The following is a 19,887-nucleotide window of genomic DNA, read 5'->3' as shown; positions in this document are numbered from 1 at the left end:
TCAGCCCTGTGATGACCTGGCAACTTGTCCAGGGTGTACCCCGCCTTTCGCCCGTAGTCAGCGGGGATAGGCTCCAGCTTGCCTGCGACCCTGTAGAACAGGATAAAGCGGCTAGAGATAATGAGATGAGAATGAGATGAGAAAAAAAAAAGATCTTAAGTTTTGTTTGCCACATTCAGTTCATTTGAATGGCAAATACTTATTACACAAACACATATTCCGTCATTTGCCATGGGGCAAAATGGTATCTGTAGCTTCCAAAGATAATTACCTATTACTTAAATCTATTTTAGGGCTGCATGGTGGTGTAGTGGTTAGCACTTTCACCTCACAGCAAGAAGGTCCTGGGTTTGAGCTGGGATAGCGAGCTGGCGAAGGCCTTTCTGTGTGGAGTTTGCATGTTCTCCCCATGTCTGTGTGGGTTTCCTCTGGGTGCTCCGGTTTCCCCCACAGTCCAAAGACATGCAGGTTAGGTTACTTGGTGGCTCTAAATTGACCGTAGGTGTGAATGTGGGTGTGAATGGTTGTTTGTCTCTGTGTCGGCCCTGCGATGACCTGGCAACTTGTCCAGGGTGTACCCCGCCTTTCGCCCATAGTCGGTTGGGATAGGCTCCAGCTTGCCTGCGACCCTGTAGAACAGGATAAGTGGCTACAGATAATGGATAGATGGATAAAACAGCTTTACATAATCATATTCTTGAACTACATGTGACAATTTTCTTGAAACTATGCACCTTCACTGACCACTTTGTGTTATCGTCTAATTCTTCTTCTTTCTTTTTTTGGCTTTGGGCCTCAGGTTTGACCATCTTAGGCTCTCATCACTCTAATTTTCTCAGACCTAAGTTGGGTCTAGCCTTGATTAGCAAAAGGTCAATGCATTTTTGATTTTACTATACTTCCTTATATTTTAGACTCAGTGGTCTTATAATTACTATAGTACCTGTCTCAGCATTTCTACTTCCCTTTTACTCAGACCTGTACATAGTTTCTGAATCCCCTTATATACAATAAATCCACTATGAGGATCGATCAGAGGTGCATGGTTTGTTACAATTTTTGTACCACACATGTTTAATTTATAGTTGCCACAGCCTGGATTTTTACTTTTTTGGATTGGATTTCTGGCTTTCTTTGCTTTTTTTTCTAATGCAGTTAAGAATGTGTAGTTCAGGGAGGGGGAAAAGGAGCTACAGTCTCCTCCCCTTATACTTTTTCACAGAAACACATGCTACCAATTTGACTTGTGCATGTGTATTAGATCGACAGTGGTGGAAGACCAGGGTGTTACAGAGTTTTAGGAAAACCTACAAAGAACATGTAAATTTGCTGCCAGTGAGATTTGAAACAGTGGGATAGTTCATCATTTAGAGTTGAACTTAATCTAAAGGGGCACAGGATGGAATCCAATGGCAACCTGTGGAAACGTCACGTTTTATAGGTTAGTGCCTGTACTCAAAGAAGGAGACCAAAAAAAAAACATATAGCTCTTTTTCATGCCGGCATGTTTTAGTACTTTGATTGTGTTTGCAGAGCAAAGCTTCCTTCTTCCTTCTTGTCCTGGACTGGTCGAGATGGGCAGAGGTGGAGACAAAATCCTGAGAATCATATGCAAAGTACTTGTTTATTTGATTATCTATGCTCGTTAATGTGTAATCCCATTGAAGGAGGTGCCTTCAGCTGTGTACATTTCCTAGATTTATGAAAAGGTTCATAGTCTAATTAAAGACTGTGGGTTCCTCACTTAGCTTGGATTCACTTGTCAGCGTTTTTCACATGGGACAGACATGGCTAATGGAATATACCTCTCGAAAACCCTGGCTATTGCCACACTGGTGCTGACAATTTCTGCACTTAGTGGCACCATTCTTATGTTAACCCTGTACATGATTCAGACAGACAGATATCCACCACAGGAGCCACCAACCCCAAGTCCTACTACACCGATTCCAACGGGACTTCCACCAACTCTGAGACTTCCTGGCAATTTGATTCCAGAGAGCTACATAGTCAATCTTCGGCCACATCTCTACGTGAAGCTGCCCAATGCCACCGAGCAAAATGATCTTTTTGAAGGGAACTCAACAGTTAGGTTTAAATGCGTGAACGAGACATGGACTATCTTTCTTCATGCCGTGGATCTACGTATAGACCAGATTAAAGTGACCCATTCTGACACAAGGGAAAATATAGAAGTAGCAAGCCACAAGTTGCACAATGACTCTGAATTTTTTGAGATCCTGCTTAAGAAACAGTTAATGAAAGAGCACTATTATGATCTTTTCACTGCATTCAGAGGGTCACTCCGTGATGATTTGACTGGTCTTTATATAAGCGAGTACCAGGAAACTGATGGTAAAGAAGACAATAGGTAAGTATTTTGTAATATTTAAATTGCCTATATAAGAAATTTTTGTACACTTATTGCCTAAATTAGAGCTTTCAGTAAATTACAGTACTATGCGGATTGACTGCTCTGCACAGTTTTAAGTATTCCCTACTTCCAACACACCTGACCCAGCTCATGAATGGCTTAATAATTAGGTAATGGTTTGATCAGACCATTGAGCAAGGAAACCCTGAAACTGTGTAGGGCTGTGAGTCCCTAGGGCTGGAGCTGAGAAACCCAGCAACAGAAGCACATTGCTAGCTGAATACACTGTCTAAAATGTTAATTGTTTATATAAGCTCCACAATACTATGTGGATACATTTTGGTTTGGGGCATTTCTTATATCATGTTATTCATGATGCTGAAATCATGGTGTGTGTGTGTGTGTGTGTTTGTTCGTGTTCCAAGGGTGAACAGTACACAGAAACTCACACATTCCCTTCCAAATATCAAATTACCCAAAGCCATTTCTTGGCCAAGGCAGTATTTATGTTACTGTGTTTATTATAGAAGGAGCCTCAACTCTCAACCTTGTTCCTACCCAGTTTTATTGCATTCTTCTTCACCTATCTCCAAGGAAGCTATCTCAGCTGTAATGCATCAAGTATAGCAGTTCCTCTGAATAGCACATGATTGCACCCATATCTGATATGACATGGAACTATTCTTTCCTGTTTGTTTTTGTACAGTTGTGTGTTTTTATATAAATACCGTTCCCAACAGATTTCTCCTTGCAAGTCAGCTGCAAGCCACAGAAGCTAGAAGAGTATTCCCTTGCTTTGATGAACCAGCTATGAAAGCAGTTTTTAATGTTACTATTATCCATAGAACTGGCACCAAAGCCCGTTCCAATGGGAAGTTAGGTAAGGCACAGAACTGGCTTTGTGTTGTCAGTTAATATAGAATGACATCATAGTTTAAAAAATGATCAGTGTTGTTTTGATAATTTGTTAATTACATACAGTGGTTCTTGAAAGTTTGTGAATCCTTTAGAATTTTCTATATTTCTGCATAAATATGACCGAAAACATCATCAGATTTTCACATAAGTCCTAAAAGTAGATAAAGAGAACCCAGTTAAACAAATGAGACAAAAATATCATACTTGGTCATTTATTTATTGAGGAAAATGATCCAATATTACATATCTGTGAGTGGGAAAAGTATGTGAACCTCTCGGATTAGCAGTTAATTTGAAGGTGAAATTAGAGTCAGGTGTTTTCAATCAGTGGGATGATAATCCGGTGTGAGTGGGCACCCTGTTTTATTTAAAGAACAGGGATCTATCAAAGTCTGATCTTCACAACACGTTTGTGGAAATTTATCATGGCATGAAAAAAGGAAATTTCTGAGGACCTCAGAAGAAGCGTTGTTGATGCTCATCAGGCTGGAAAAGGTTACAAAACCATCTGTAAAGAGTTTGGACTCCACCAATCCACAGTCAGGCAGATTGTGTACAAATGGAGGAAATTCAAGACCATTGTTACCTAGGAGTGGTCGACCAACAAAGATCACTCCAAGAGCAAGGTGTGTAATAGTCGGCAAGGTCACAAAGGACCCCAGGGTAACTTCTAAGCAACTGAAGGCCTCTCTCACATTGGCTAATGTTAATGAGTCCACCATCAGGAGAACACTGAACAACAATGGTTTGCATGGCAGGGTTGCAAGGAGAAAGCCACTGCTCTCCAAAAGAACATTGCTGCTCGTCTGCAGTTTGCTAAAGATCATGTGGACAAGCCAGAAGGCTATTGGAAAAATGTTTTGTGGATGGATGAGACCAAAAGAGAACTTTTTGGTTTAAATGAGAAGCTTTATGCAAGCCAACAACCCTAAGCACACAAGTCGTTCTACCAAAGAATAGTTAAAGAAGAATAAAGTTAATGTTTTGGAATGGCCAAGTCAATGTCCTGACCTTAATCCAATCGAAATGTTGTGGAAGGACCTGAAGTGAGCAGTTCATGTGAGGAAACCCACCAGCATCCCTGAGTTGAAGCTGTTCTGTACGGAGGAATGGGCTAAAATTCCTCCAAGCCGGTGTGCAGGACTGATCGACAGTTACCAGAAATGTTTAGTTGCGGTTATTGCTGCACAAAGGGGTCACACCAGATACTGAAAGCAAAGGTTCACATACTTTTGCCACACACAGATATGGAACATTGGATCATTTTCCTCAGTAAATAAATGACCAAGTATAATATTTTTGTCTCATTTGTTGAACTGGGTTCTCTTTATCTACTTTTAGGACTTGCGTGACAATCTGATGTTGTTTTAGATCATATTTATGCAGAAATATAGAAAATTCTAAAGGGTTCACAAACTTTCAAGCACCACTGTAGCTTGCCTTGATGTTATTTGCATTACAAAAGTTAATAAAGCACATAAATGGCATCAGTGTACAAATCTTTGTATTTTGTATTTCAACAGCAAATGAACGATTTGTGGATGGAGATGAGTGGGTTGCTTCTACATTTGACCCAACACCAATCATGTCAACATATCTCTTGGCTTTCACAGTCAATGAATTTAAATCTGAAACTGCTACACATGATACAAAGGAAATATCGGTGTGTTACTGTTTAATAATATTCATTTATTTATTGCTACAGCATTTGTTCATTTTGTTTCATGTCAAGAATTACAGGGAAAAAAATGAGATCAATCGAGTGCAACACTGTATGAAACTGTTGATTTTGTTTGTACATACTGCTGTACATATTGATATTTACATTCTGATAATAACAGTTGGATTTACATTGAATTTGGAACTTCAGGCAAAATAAAAATCTATGTTTGACATCCATTTCTAATCTGCTTCCTGTGTTTTTGAAGGTCTGGGCCCGACCTCAGGCTGTGAATGATGGACATGCCAAGTACGCAATGAATATCACTGGGAAGCTTCTGAGCTTTTACGAGAAGAAATTTAACCTGAAATATTCATTAAACAAACTAGGTGAGATTAAACGAATGGGTTAAGAAAAGTAAAAATGGAAGTGCCATTTTAGTCATTGGTAACTTGCACCATATTTGCTTGTATTCACAGATCAGATTGCCCTACCTGACTTCAGTGCAAATGGTATGGAAAATTGGGGGTTAGCGATGTACCGTGAATCATCTTTGCTGTATACGGAAGGTGTGTCTTCTTCCTCCGATAAAGAATGGATTACCACCGTGGTAGCTCATGAGCTGGCACATCAGGTACAATTATTCATATGTAATATTTTTATTATTAAAAAATTCTGCATGAGACACTCTGTGTGATACAGCCAGTGGCACAATTTATGACACTAGATGCATACATACTTTTAAAGTTTTTAATTGGATTTATTAATTCATGATCATCATTGTTGGAAATACAGTGGTTTGGAAACCTTGTCACAATGAATTGGTGGAATAACTTGTGGCTGAGTGAGGGATTTGCAACATATTTATCATACCTGGGTGTGGACGACATCGAGCCTACATGGAACATGGTATGTTTCAAATATTTCAAAGAATTATTGTACATTGTCATTTTAATTCACTGCAATCAGTTCCTTATTAGGTGATTTCAGTTTTCCCTGTGTGAGCCATGATGCTTCAACTAAATCTTATGTTAACATTATCTGTCACACACAGACACACACACACACACACACACACACACACACATCTAAGAGCTTACATCTGTGTATGTACTGTTATTTTCAGAGAGATATGTTTGTGCTGAAAGAAACCCAGCCAGTTATGGTGCTGGATTCACTGAACGCTTCACATCCTCTCGTCTTGAAGGAGTCTGAAATTGAGACAACATCTGAAATCTTTGGACTCTTCGACACCATCACCTACAGCAAGGCTGGTTTGATGTCTCTTCACTACCCATGAATTTGAAGGCTCATGTATATACAGTGGTGTTTGAAAGTTTGTGAACCCTTTAGAATTTTCTGTATTTCTGCATAAATATGACCTAAAACTTCATCAGATTTTCACACAAGTCCTAAAAGTAGATAAAGAGAACCCAGTTAAACAAATGAGACAAAAATATTATACTTGGTCATTTATTTATTGAGGAAAATGAGCCAAATGTTGCATATCTGTGAGTGGCAAAAGTATGTGAACCTCTAGGATTAGCAGTTAATGTGAAGGTGAAATTAGAGTCAGGTGTTTTCAATCAATGGGATGACAATCAGGTGTGAGTAGGCAGCCTGTTTTGTTTAAAGAACAGGGATCTATCAAAGTCTGATCTTCACAATGCGTTTGTGGAAGTGTATCATGGCACAAACAAAGGAGATTTCTGAGGACCTCAGAAAAAGCGTTGTTGATGCTCATCATGCTGGAAAAGGTTACAAAACCATCTGTAAAGAGTTTGGATTCCACCAATCCACAGTCAGGCAGATTGTGTAGAAATGGAAGAAATTCAAGACCATTGTTACCCTCCCCAGGAGTGGTCAACTAACAAAGATCACTCCAAGAGCAAGGTGTGTAATAGTCGGTGATGTCACAAAGGGCCCCAGGGTAACTTCTAAGCAACTGAAGGCCTCTCTCACATTGGCTAATGTTCATGAGTCCACCATCAGGAGAACACTGAACAACAATGGTGTGCATGGCAAGATTGCAAGGAGAAAGCCACTGCTCTCCAAAAAGAACATTGCTGCTCATCTGCAGTTTGCTAAAGATCATGTGGACAAGCCCGAAGGCTATTGGAAAAATGTTTTGTGGATGGATGAGACCAAAATAGAACTTTTTGGTTAAAATGAGAAGCATTATGTTTGGAGAAAGGAAAACACTGCATTCCAGCATAAGAACCTTATCCCATCTGTGAAACATGGTGGTGGTAATATCATGGTTTGGCTTTCTCCTTGCAACCCTGCCATGCACACCATTGTTGTTCAGTGTTCTCCTGATGGTGGACTCATGAACATTAACATTAGCCAATGTGAGAGAGGCCTTCAGTTCCTTAGAAGTTACCCTGGGGTCCTTAATCCAATAAAAAAAATTATCCAAGATGGCGGCATGAAAGAATGCAGCGGCTTTGCTCTCTTTTACAAATGTTCTGTGGAAAGCATCATCACCCATGACATCTTGGTGTGGTTTAAGAGTTGCACCATGGCTGACAAAAAGGCTCTGAAGAGAGTCAGGAAGTCAGCACAGGATATTATACGGACACAGCTGCCCTCACTGACAGATATATATAACACCGGATGCTTGCACTGTGCAGAAAACATCATCAAGGACTGTCCTCATCCAGCAAACAGCCTGTTTATGCTGCTGTCTTCTGGAAGGCGCTATAGGTCCATACAGGCCCGCACCTCCAGACTCATGAACAGTTTTTATCCAAGTGCCATAAAACAACTCAACTCTTAGTTGAAGTATGTGCAATATTTTCTGGACTGTGCAATACACTTGCCCATCTATTTATTAACTTGTTTTATGTCGATGTCTGCTGCATGTGATGTGTGCTGTTTTATATTTATATTACACTTATTTGATATTAACCTTTTTAAAATTTAAAACGTGCTGTTTTTATATTTTTTATATAATTTTTTTTACATTTTATATTTTATAAATATATTTTTTATATTTATATTACACTTATTTTATATTAGACTTTTATTTTTATATTGGATGTACCACTGAGGAGTTGCACTGAAATTTCATTGTACAGCTGTGCAATGACAATAAAGGAATTCAATTCAATTGTCTGGGTCTGTTTTGCTGCATCTGGGCCAAGATGGCTTGCCATCATTGATGGAATTATACCAGCGAATTCTAAAGGAAAATGTCAGGACATCTGTCCATGAACTGAATCTCAACAGAAGGTGGGTCATGCAGTAAGACAACGACCCTAAGCACACAAGTCGTTCTATCAAAGAATGGTTAAAGAAGAATAAAGTTAATGTTTTGGAATGGCCAAGTCAAAGTCCTGACCTTAATCCAATCGAAATGTTGTGGAAGGACCTGAAGCGAGCAGTTCATGTGAGGAAACCCACCAACATCCCAGAGTTGAAGCTGTTCAGTACGGAGGAATGGGCTAAAATTCCTCCAAGCCGGTGTGCAGGACTGATCGACAGTTACCGTAAACGTTTAGTTGCAGTTATTGCTGCACAAGGGGGTCACACCAGATACTGAAAGCAAAGGTTCACATACTTTTGCCACTCACAGATATGTAATATTGGATCATTTTCCTCAATAAATAAATGACCAAGTATAATATTTTTGTCTCATTTGTTTAACTGGGTTCTCTTTATCTACTTTTAGGCCTTGTGTGACAATCTGATGATGTTTTAGGTCATATTTATGCAGCAATATAGAAAATTCTAAAGGGTTCACAAATTTTCAAGCACCACTGTATTTATCAGAAATTATTTTTGTGTGATTTGGTGAGCAAGATTATCTGTCCTCTCCATAGGGTGCAGCTGTGCTAAGAATGTTGCAAAGTTACATGGTGGAGAAAAATTTTTTTACAGGACTTGGGGTGAGTGGAATGTGGTTATAGAAAGCCTAGCATACTTTATCCAGTTATATATTCTTGCTGTATTTTTAAAAAATATTTTATTAAGTATACTTATGCTTGAGTTAGCACATAAGCTTAGATTTTAATACTGTATTACAAATGCATCATTTTAGAGCTACCTTGAGAAGTACAAGTACAAGACTGTTGACACTGCAGACCTGTGGAATTGTCTGCAGGAGGTAAATGTGCTGCAGCTACTTACACATGCAAAATAACAAATACTCAGTGGTCAATAAAGATTGGATTTATTTTTGTCCCTGAAATGTGGCATACACCATGTGGCCAAATGTTCGTGGACACCTGACCATCAGACCCATATGTGCTTTTTGAACATCCCATTCTAGATTTAGTCCCCCCTTTGCTGTCATAATAACCTCTACTACTTTGGGAAGGCTTTCCACTTTTGGAAGGTGGCTGTGGGGATTTGCCCATTCAGCCACAAGTGCATTAGAGAGAATAGGTATTGATGTTGGGTGAGAATGCCTGGGGCACAGTTGGCATTCCATTTCATCCCAAAGGTGTTCAGTGGTTTTGAGGTCAGGGGTCTGTGTAGGTCACTTGAGGTCTATCACAACCACCATGGCAAACTATGTCTTCATGAACGCTTTGTACATGGGGCACTGTCATAGTGGAACAGGTTCCACAAACCTTTGGCCACATATTATATATGCCATATTAACATGCCTACTTATCACTTAATAATGCAGTGTATTTTTGTCATCAGGCTCTCAGTACATCTGAGCAAATAAAGAGCATCATGACAACATGGACTGAGCAAATAGGCTACCCAGTCATCAACATAAATACCATCACTGGAGAGATTTCTCAGGAGCATTTCCTTTTAAAGCGAGCAGAGGAGGACACTGGGTGAGTGCCAGGCCAGACAAGACATTTTTACATCAGTTAGTTCTTAAAGGATACATTAACAATCTGTCTGAAATCACTCCCTCACTCGTGTTCATTGTACTATATAGAGCACTATGTCAGGTATCAAAGAGGGAAACGCCAGTGAATTCAAATAATGATGATCCAGGAAAAACACTTTATCCAAGCCATTACATCAACTATTTGAATGGTATAAATTAACTAATAGAAGTATTCATTCACTAATTCATTCATCTTCAGTAACCACTTTATCAAGATCATGGTGGATCTGGAGACTATCCTGGTAACACTGCAGAGAATTCACCCCAGATGGAACAACAGTGCACACACACACATTCATACAAAGGGGCAATTTAGCAGAGCTAAGCTGCCTATCTGCTTTTGGGCAGCGAGTTCAAACCCATGTGAACACAGAGAGAATAAATGCAAGCTCGGACCAGGGACCCTGGAGCAATGCTACCCACTGTATCACCATCCATCCGTCCATCCATCCATTATCTATACTGTTCATCTGTTAGGGTCGCGGGGGAAGCTGGAGCCAATCCCAGCTGACTTTGGGTGAGAGGCGGCGTACACCCTAGGCAGGTCGCCAATCTATTGCAGGGCTTAGTCTCAATTTTCAGCATTTTAAATCCTCAACTCAGAATAGTGTCAGAAGATGAACTTTGAGTAATTCTCATCCTCAGTGAAGAACAGTATCAGCATTTGAGTGGTGTTTATCCCCAACAACGAGTCACTATTATTGCTGAGTGACTGTCATACACAAAAAAATAAGGTACCTGCAATACTCCACTAGTTCCAAGGGAAAACCCTTGGAACTAGTGAACTTCCGTACCTTGGTAGTCTTCTCTCCGTCCAGTGCACGTCAACCAAGGACATAGAGAACAGACTCCAGGCAGCACATCTTTCATTTGGGAGACTCACAAGCTGGGTGTATAAGAATAAGGACCTTATGCCCAGATCAGACAGCAGGCTGCAACTAATTTTCAACTACTTGCGTCTACCTGCGAAAACAAAATTGCAGGTAGACACAAGACTGGTCTTGCATCGACGCACGATGACGCAGATAATGGCAGAGTTTTGCAGAGGGTCTTTAGTAGAGGCAGGTTGACGCAAGTGGATCATGATCTGTTCGCATTTCAGCTGTGATTCGTTTCCAATCAGTGCAAATAGCAGGTTGATGCATGTAGAGGCAGGCGGACACTTGAGCAACCAATCACAGGTTGAAGTAGATAGTGGCAGCTACAGTGGCACGCAAAAGTTTGGGCACCCTTACTGAAAATGTCTGTTACTGTGAATAGTTAAGTGAGCAGAAGATGAACTGATCACCAAAAGGCATAAGGGTAAAGACAACACATTTATTTTCAGCGTTTTCTGCAAGATCTGTGTATTATTTTTGTTTTGTACAATTGGAAAGTGAAAAAAGAAAAGGAACACCATGTGAAAGTTTGGGCACCCCAATACATTTGAGTTCTCAGGTAACTTTTACCAAGGTTCCAGACCTAAATTAGCTTATTGAGCTGTGGCTTGTTCAAATTCTGCATTAGGAAAGGTCAGATGATGCAGATTTCAAAGCTGTATAAATTCTCTGACTCCTCAAACTTGTCCCTAAAATCAACAGCCATGGGCTCCTCTAAGCAACTCCCTCGCATTCTGAATAATAAATTAATTGATGCTCACAAAGCAGGAGAAGGCTACAAGAACGTAGCAGAGTGTTTTCAGGTAGCTGTTTCCTCAGATTGTAATGTTATTAAGAAATGGAAGTTAACAGAAACAGTGGAGGAGACCAAGGTGAGGTCTGGAAGAGGAAGAAAACTTTCTGAAAGAACTGCTCGTTGGATTGCTAGAAAGGAAAATTAAAACCCGTTTGACTACAAAAGACCTTCAGAAAGATTTAGCAGACCCTGGAGTGGTGGTGCACTGTTCTACTATGCAGCGACACCTGAACAAATATGACCTTCATGGGACAGTCATCAGAAGAAAACCTTTCCTGCATCCTAGCCACAAAATTCAGCGTCTGAAGTTTGCAAATGAACATCTATATAAGCCTGATGCATTTTGGAAACAAGTCCTATGGACTGATGAAATCAAAATAGAACTTTTTGGCCACAATGTGCAAAGGTATGTTTGGAGAAAAAAGGGTGCCAAATTCCAGGAAAAGAACACCTCTCCAACTCTGAAGCATGGGTGTGGATCGATCATGCTTTGGGGTTGTGTTTCAGCCAGTGGCACAGGGCACATTTCATTGGTCGAGGGAAGCATGGATTTGAATAAATAGCAGCAAATTCTGGAAGCAAACACCACACCATCTGTAAAAAAGTTGAAGTTAAAAAGAGGATGGGTCCTACAATAAGACAATGATCCAAAACACACCGCAAAATCTACAATGGAATACCTCACGAAGCACAAGCTGAAGGTTTTGCCCTGGCCCTCACAGTCCCCTGACCTAAACATCATTGAAAATCTGTGGATAGATCTCAAAAGAGCAGTGCATGCAAGACAGCCCAAGAAACTTGTAGAACTGGAAGCCTTTTGCAAGGATGAATGTGTGAAAATCCCCCAGGTAAAAACTGAAAGATTATTAGCTGGCTACAAAAAAGTGTTTACAAGCTGTGATACTTGCCAAAGGGGGTGTTACTAGGTACTAACTATGCAGGGTGCCCAAACTTTTGCTTAAGGCCCTTTTCCGTTTTTGTCATTTTGTAAAAGATGGAAAAAAAACTTGTTTTTGCTTAAAATATAAAGGGAATGAGTCATCTCTAATTTTATGCCTTTTGGAGATCATTTCATCTTCAACTTGCTTAACTGTTCACAGTAACAGCAATTTTGACCGGGGTGCCCAAACTTTTGCATACCACTGTAGATGCAGGCTGACGCAGGGGAACACAAGTCTTTAGAGATGGCTGCAGTGCGTTGCAGGTTCATGCAGACTGCATCTGCAAATAGTTTACAACAACCTGCGAGCAGTCTTATGGCCTTATATTTTTAAAGGTTTTCTGTGTGCTGCGTCAACCTCCATCTAACTGCGTTAGCTTCCGACTGGTTGATTCATCAGAACTCTGCGTTTTGCAATACATTGTAACTGTTTTGGGTCCGTGTGTTTGGGTTGAAGCAGTCTGGTGTGTGGAGAAGAGAGGAAGGCAAAAACGCACATTCACATGAACTCTGGGACTTCCACAATACTCAGTTTATTAACTTACTACAGCAAAATTCTCAGAGTTAATTTCCCAGTGTTAAGCAAAAGTGTTAAAATATAGGAGTTGAAATGACACTGTAAAAAGTTGATTTAACTTTAGGAAGTGTTAAATTAACACTGCAGAGATTGGGACAAAATAAACATCAGCATAGTGTTAAGACTGACTCTTTCAGAATTGATTTAACACTATAAAATTTGCTGTGTACACTTCAACCTTACCATGCCGGTTGAACACCTCTGTCTTATACATGAACAAAATAGAGGTCACGCATTCCCTAAACGTTACTTGTCTTGAGGCATGAAAAGAAAAGGAGCTCATTAACAGACACCCATTTCCAGCAAGGTGCATGGTGCAAGTAATAGAAAACACAGGTGCGAGCTGATGACACCGCCTCTCTAGGTAACACAGCATGTCTTAAAGGCACATTTCACACTTTTGACTGCTACAACGTCTGACCACAACAAAGGATTTGGCGCAAAATGCCTGCGTCCACTTGTCACCTGACTAATCGCAGGTCACAATATGCATCTTTCTGCTGTCTGGCCTGGGCATTAGCTATCAAACCAAACTGATGGTCTACAATGCTGTTGTGGTCTTGACCCTCCTTTATGGGTGTGAAACATGGACCTTCTACTGCCAAGACTTGAAGAAGCTGGAACATTTCCATCAGAAGAGGCTCCACACCATCCTCAGCATCAGTTGGGAGGACTACATCACCAACATCACAGTCCTCAAAAGAGCCGGGGCAACCAGCATAGAAGCGACCATCATGAAACACCGTCTTTAGTGGTTAGGTCACATGGCCTGCATGGACGAAACAAGACTCCCAAGGAGGATCCTCTTCGGCGAGCTGAGCACAAGGAGATGCCCCAGGGGCCACCCCATACTATACTACAAAGACCAGCCGAAGCAGACCCTCAAGGCAACCAACATAGACCCCAAGACCTGGGAAGAAGCAGCTAGACAGCATACCGAGTGGCAAAACATCATCTGAACAGGGACGGAATTCTTTGAAGCGAACAGAAGAACGAATCTGGAAACCAAGCTACAGCACAGAAAAGAGAAAAGAGGTACACCCTCAACCACCACCGACCTTTCAGTGCCACCAATGCCCCTGAGTTTTCAGAGCTAGAATTGGGCTCAACAGTCATCAACGAGCCCATCATGAGATACGACTGGAAGGAACAAACTACTCAGATATGAGGAATCGCTGATGATTGATTTTAGGCCTCTTTTATGAAGTTTCTGTTTTCTCCATAGGCTTGTATGGCAGGTTCCAATTACCTCTAGGAAATCTGATTCCAGCTGGGACGATGAGATACTGAAAGAAAAAGGGCCTGGTAAGGTGATCAACCTCAATTCTTCCTTCTCTGCATGTTCAAAACAGTCAATGAATCATCCAAGCTGTGCTTGCAAACAAGAAACAAATACTGTATAGACAGGTTCTAGTATGGTGTCGTACTAATGCCCACAAACATGTTGTTTCTACAGTGGCAAAGCCTGCTTATAAAATCACTGATGATGGATGGCTACTAGTTAATATAAACTGCAATGGTTATTATAGAGTGAACTATGATGAACAGAACTGGAATAGACTTATCGATCAACTGGAGAGCAATCATCAAGTGAGTATGTTCATTTCCTGCTTTGCAAAAGGTATTGTTGAGATTATAACTGTTGTTCTCACAACCAGGAGTGAACAGTCATTTCAGTCCCTCCTGACAGTATGAATGTGCTTCTTCCTAGGCCATCCCACTTATCAACCGAGGCCAGTTGATTGATGATGCATTTAATCTTGCTAGGTAAATACATTTCATGTTTATGATTATATAAATGTATATTGATTTTTAAAAAGACGGGATCCTTTTAGCGCAGTTTATATTAGCGTTAGCAATCACGTATCCTAAGGCACAAAAAGCCTACAATATTCTCTCCTAGTACATTTCATATCCATACATGTTTGTTATCTTGTTTTGTGAAGGGCCAAATACATCAATGTCACACTGGCATTGAACACAACCAAGTATTTGATAAATGAAACTGAGTATGTTCCATGGGAGTCGGCTCTGAACAATTTGGAGTACTTTATTCTCATGTTTGATCGCTCCGAAGTCTATGGCCCCATCCAGGTGAGGATAATGTACACAAGAACCCATAGGCAGAGTGAGAGTGTACAGATAATCAGAAGAGACTGAGGATTGATCTTTTATTCAATGCTCTGTTTACAGAAATACCTACGAAACCAAGTTGGCCCACTTTACAAGTACTTCCAAGAGTACACCGATAATGCAACTGTTCCAAAGAAACTTTCTGACCAGTATGTATCTACAGTATTTGGTTTGTCTATGTTCTGTTTATGTGGTAAATGCATTGTGTAATCTTATTCTGATCTCTCTGCAGGTATAATCAAATAAATGCCATTTCAGTAGCGTGCGACAATGGTGTTACTGAGTGCACAGACATGGCAACAAAACTTTTCAATGAGTGGAGAAATGGTACAAATCGGTAAATTAATTTTACATTTATTACACTATATTAACACCTGTGTTTGGGTCTAAATTATGCTGGATTTGCATTAAATGTAATCAGCTACTATTAATATATGAGACAATATAGGATTAATCCAAGTATGTTTTAAAGGTGTCATTCCACGACAAACCGTTTAATACTTGCTCCTTTTGAAATACCATAGGTCACTCCGAGTTGCATATGCATGCTGCACGTGAAAATGTTCTTCTACCCCATTCCCTGTATTGGCATATGAAAGAAAATAGACGGAAAAACGAGCGAATCAGAAAAAGCCCTACGAACTTACGTCACTTCGAAAATTAGTAGTCATGGCCTCGCCCATAACCCACTGGAGGGAGCATCACAGTGCTGTTAGCCAATCAGAAGCGATATGTTTACATGTCATGAATATTCATGAGTAAGAGCTGAAATCCTGTCGTTCTCTCCCCACCCACTCCTCCACCAAACTAGAACAGCCTGAAACAGGAGCACCAGAGCATTTTTTTTTTCACCAAAACTGGCTCACAGGGCATTCATTCATACTAGAGATCACCGCACAATTAATGAAAAAAACGATGCAATGACACCTTTAATAACTTTGAGAATATATTAGAACATATTTATCAATTTTACCAAATATTGTTACCAGATAACCTTTCTCTTGTTAAGGATTCCACCAAACTTGAAGTCCACCATCTACTGCAGCGCCATAGCAACTGGAAATGAGGATGACTGGGATTTTGCATGGAAACAATATGAAGAAGCCACAGTTGCGACAGAAAAAGATGTACTGAGATATGCACTCTCCTGTACCAAAACAATCTGGCTCTTAAACAGGTAAGCATTTTGCAACATCAGGTACCAGCCTGTGTGTCCACACTTTTCCAACACCCATAATGTCATTCATCCCCACCCAGATACCTTAAGTACACTAAAGACCCTGAAAAGATAAGGAAGATGGATGTAGGCTCTACCATAAAATACATTGCCAGGAATGTAGCTGGACAACCTCTTGCCTGGGATTTCATTCGAGCCCAATGGACCGACCTAAGTCAACTGTGAGTTTTCGGCTTGTGTTTTGTTTTAAAATCTGAACTAATAATTGCTAAAACAAATGGTTTGGCTATTTGTTATTTCCACTTCACGACTCATAATGTGAAGTCATGAATTGTACAATGCTGACAAAGATTACAAGCACTTCAGGGATCGAAGGTCAAGTTCAGCAGTTAGTGGGTGCTCAGTTTTTTGTTTGTTCCCTTGGTTACTAGGCAATACAATTATCCACCTGGTTAATACTCATTTCCTCAATCAGGTACGAAGGAAGCTTGCTTGACGATGTGACTGAAAGGTTCAACACAGACTTTGAGCTCCAACAGGTGATATATTGAAAGCCATCCAACAGGGTGACATTTGGTTCCTTAAACTCTAATGATACGTGATATTGCATGGTTCCACCTCAGACTGCATGGATTCACTCACACATCTCTAACTGTCTCTATCTAGCTGAAGCAGTTCCAAAGTGAAGTCGATGAAGATGGCCTTGGGCCAATAACAAGAGTTCTTGATCTGGCAATTGAGAGGACTGAAGCCAACATTAAATGGGTGAAAGAGAATGAAGATACTGTGTTGAAGTGGTTTGACGGACAAGCAAAGGGCCACTGAGCATTCACAGGTCTACACAACTCAGTATGCACAGAGCCAGAGCAATGAGAAACAGATGTAGAGTAAATGGTGTGGTTAGTGAGACAACATCCTGTGTTTCACAATTTTTTTTTTTTTACACAAGCAAAGCCTGTTTCATAAAGAAATCTCATGTTGAATTGGAAGAGAAAACAGGCCTTAAAAAAAAGATTGCAACCTGATGAAAAATAAGAACTATGTAATTATGCAATTCATTTAAAAAGTATATACTTTATTACGAGATTTATAATGAGAAACTGAATCACATTGTTTTGAAAATAAAAATCACATAAGACTATGCAATTTTACAGTCATCTAAATATTACTAGTGTCAGTTGTTGCCTAATTAACACAAAATGAAATAAGTACATTCGTCTCATTATTAACCTATAAGGTCGAAGGACGTTGGTTTAATTCAGGGCTTTTCAAAGTGTGGGGCGCGCCCCCCCTGGGGGGCGCCAGAGTTCTTCAGGGGGGGCGCAACGTGAGAAACAAAATGGATCGGTTTTTAGCTGTCTATGGTTTTTAGTACCTAAAGCTACAGTGAGTGAGGAGACAAAGTCTGGGCCAAGCAAAAAAACAGAGCCTCCAGGATGTTGCGATTTGCAACTTCAGCACAAATTCAACCAATCCCCGCGAATTCAGGGCGGTGTTGCAATTATATCCAATCACCGCAACTTTCCCGCAAATTTGACCAATCGTTGGCGTCGTCTTGAGGTAACGTCGACAAACTACCTTCCGCCTTACTTCCGTGTGTTCAAGAGAAGCAGCATGCGCGTCGTGTTGCCAGATTGGATGATTTCAAGTGCATTTTGGCGGGTTTTGAACATATTTTGGACTGGAAAATGTCAGCAGTATCTGGCAACACTGAAAGTGTGTTATGTTTACAGTGAAGGACTGTGTGCACTTTATTTTTTTTTTACTTAATACAAGAAGTTAATGGATGCCAACATTTTTGCCAAAATGGTATTTTATTTTCCATTGTTTAGGCAGCTTCAGCATCATACTGTGAGATTCTGTTCAAATTGTTTTTTTCTTCTATGAAGCCTGAGCCATTTATTTTATTAGTTTATAATTATTGTTTAATTTAGTCTTCAGGAGAGACTGCCTGCACACAGTACTAGTATTAATAGGTTTTTTTTTTTCTTACATGAAAGCTGAGGCATTTATATTATATTTTAAGGTAACTTCATGTTGTGCTGTGAGGTTCTGTGCACTTTAACTTTTGAACCAACAGGTGCATTTGGATAAGTAAAGCCTATTTTTCTGCATTTTTGTAGTCCTGGTAATCTTTTATATTGGTAAAGTTGTTTATAGGACCATTTCTCTTTTTTTTAATCAATAGTTTTTCAGTAATAACTTAATATTTAACATATCACTCAATTTTAATCACAAAAAGAGAAAATCGCAACAATTTCTCGCAACTTTCACTTCCTCCCGCAATGTAATCGCAACAAAAACCTAAAAAACACCGCAACTTTCATCGCAATTTTTTGGAAAACCCCCCCGCAACATCAGACATTTTAGCCCACAACAATCACAAAAAAGGCCCGCGGAATCCTGGGGGACTGGAAAAAGAAGGAAGTATGACCACGATTATTTAAAGTTTGGATTTTCATGGACTGGATCTGAAGATGCTCCACTGCCACAGTGTGTTGTCTGCCAAGAGATGCTCGCTAACGATGCTATGGGGTGTTTAAAATGTGTAAAACAAGATGTTTTAAAAAGCACAGATGTTTAAAATGTGAAAAAGAAAAAATAATGTGTACAACAACCATTTTTTTAAAAATACGAATGGAACATTAAGTATAGCAACAACAAAAATTGTAAGGGGGGGCGCTGTTGTTTATTTGCTCTCCGAGGGGGGGCTCACTCTCCCACACTTTGAAAACCCCTGGTTTAATTTATTGCTTCATTCATGTCCAATACTACAACTAAAGAACTGTTTACACAAGTGAAGCAACATTTAAGTATGCTACTTACTCAGGCATATTAAGTATTCTAAGTAAATACATTTATGTACTCAATAGTATATTTTTAACTATAGAAACTAGTATAAAATGTACAGTATATACTCATTGCCTAAAATCCTTCTATTGATCAATTTCTGAATTAAGTTAAAATAAACCTTTGGATTGTTTTATTCTCTTGAACCTCATTTTGCATTTGACTAATATTTATTCACTGAGTTGCTAGAGTATTGGTTCCACATGCCTTATACCTGCACTTATCGGCCACTGCATCAGGTTCACTGACCGTATAAGCGCCCATTGTAGGTATAAAATAACTGACTGTAGCCCATCTGTGACTATAACAATTGTCAGCTGTCTCCCTGTTTATCAAAGAAAAGGGCCACCACTAACCAGATATTTTCCCAGCAATGCCTCTGAGTTAAATACACTTCAGCAACACAAATAAACATACTGAGAATGTTCCACAGCTCAAAGAACATCTGATTAGTAGTGAAGGACTGGTGGAGTGTGGCTGATAATGTGTAGTTCATTAAAAACTGTAGAGCAGTGATGAAAACCACTAGGAACAACTAAAACTCCAATAAAATGTTAAAAATTGCATTAAGACTGACTGGATTTAAATAATTTTTGCAGTTAAATCTAATCTGCTACTTGAGTCATAACAATCTCATATCTCTAATGACCATAAAGCTATACACTGAAATAATTAATAAAATAACATTTTACATAACCCACATACAAAACCCAGCACACAGACACACAA

General features: G+C 39.8%; 1 protein-coding gene across 2 annotated transcripts; it reads left to right on the top strand.

Annotated features, from left to right (window-relative positions):
- Positions 1–1,238: 1,238 nt before the first annotated feature.
- anpeplb (alanyl (membrane) aminopeptidase-like b) lies at positions 1,239–19,728 on the top strand. 2 transcript variants are annotated; one of them, XM_060923922.1, is made up of 22 exons: positions 1,239–1,441; positions 1,534–1,616; positions 1,749–2,371; positions 3,115–3,254; positions 4,816–4,955; positions 5,221–5,341; positions 5,432–5,586; positions 5,748–5,861; positions 6,079–6,222; positions 8,777–8,842; positions 8,995–9,060; positions 9,606–9,748; positions 14,224–14,303; positions 14,455–14,588; positions 14,710–14,765; positions 14,945–15,092; positions 15,192–15,280; positions 15,364–15,468; positions 16,141–16,308; positions 16,389–16,529; positions 16,784–16,847; positions 16,975–19,728. In XM_060923922.1, the coding sequence occupies exons 2-22, from the start codon at positions 1,575–1,577 to the stop codon at positions 17,131–17,133; spliced, it is 2,898 nt and encodes a 965-aa protein (XP_060779905.1). In that variant the 5' UTR covers positions 1,239–1,441; positions 1,534–1,574; the 3' UTR covers positions 17,134–19,728. The 2 variants fall into 2 exon arrangements, with proteins under 2 accessions (XP_060779905.1, XP_060779904.1); XM_060923921.1 differs by having other exon boundaries at positions 1,514–1,616.
- Positions 19,729–19,887: the final 159 nt, after the last annotated feature.

This window comes from Neoarius graeffei, chromosome 6, assembly GCF_027579695.1.
Source record: "Neoarius graeffei isolate fNeoGra1 chromosome 6, fNeoGra1.pri, whole genome shotgun sequence".
Taxonomy (NCBI): domain Eukaryota; kingdom Metazoa; phylum Chordata; class Actinopteri; order Siluriformes; family Ariidae; genus Neoarius; species Neoarius graeffei.
Note: the sequence above shows the minus strand (reverse complement) of the source record. Positions and strands in the feature narration are given on the sequence as shown.

Coding starts and splice junctions, on each gene's coding strand:
- anpeplb (XM_060923921.1), top strand. CDS start 1,410: ATGGCAACCTGTGGAAACGTCACGTTTTATAG. Junction 4,956..5,220: donor ATGATACAAAGGAAATATCG/GTGTGTTACTGT, acceptor GTGTTTTTGAAG/GTCTGGGCCCGACCTCAGGC. Junction 5,862..6,078: donor TCGAGCCTACATGGAACATG/GTATGTTTCAAA, acceptor TGTTATTTTCAG/AGAGATATGTTTGTGCTGAA.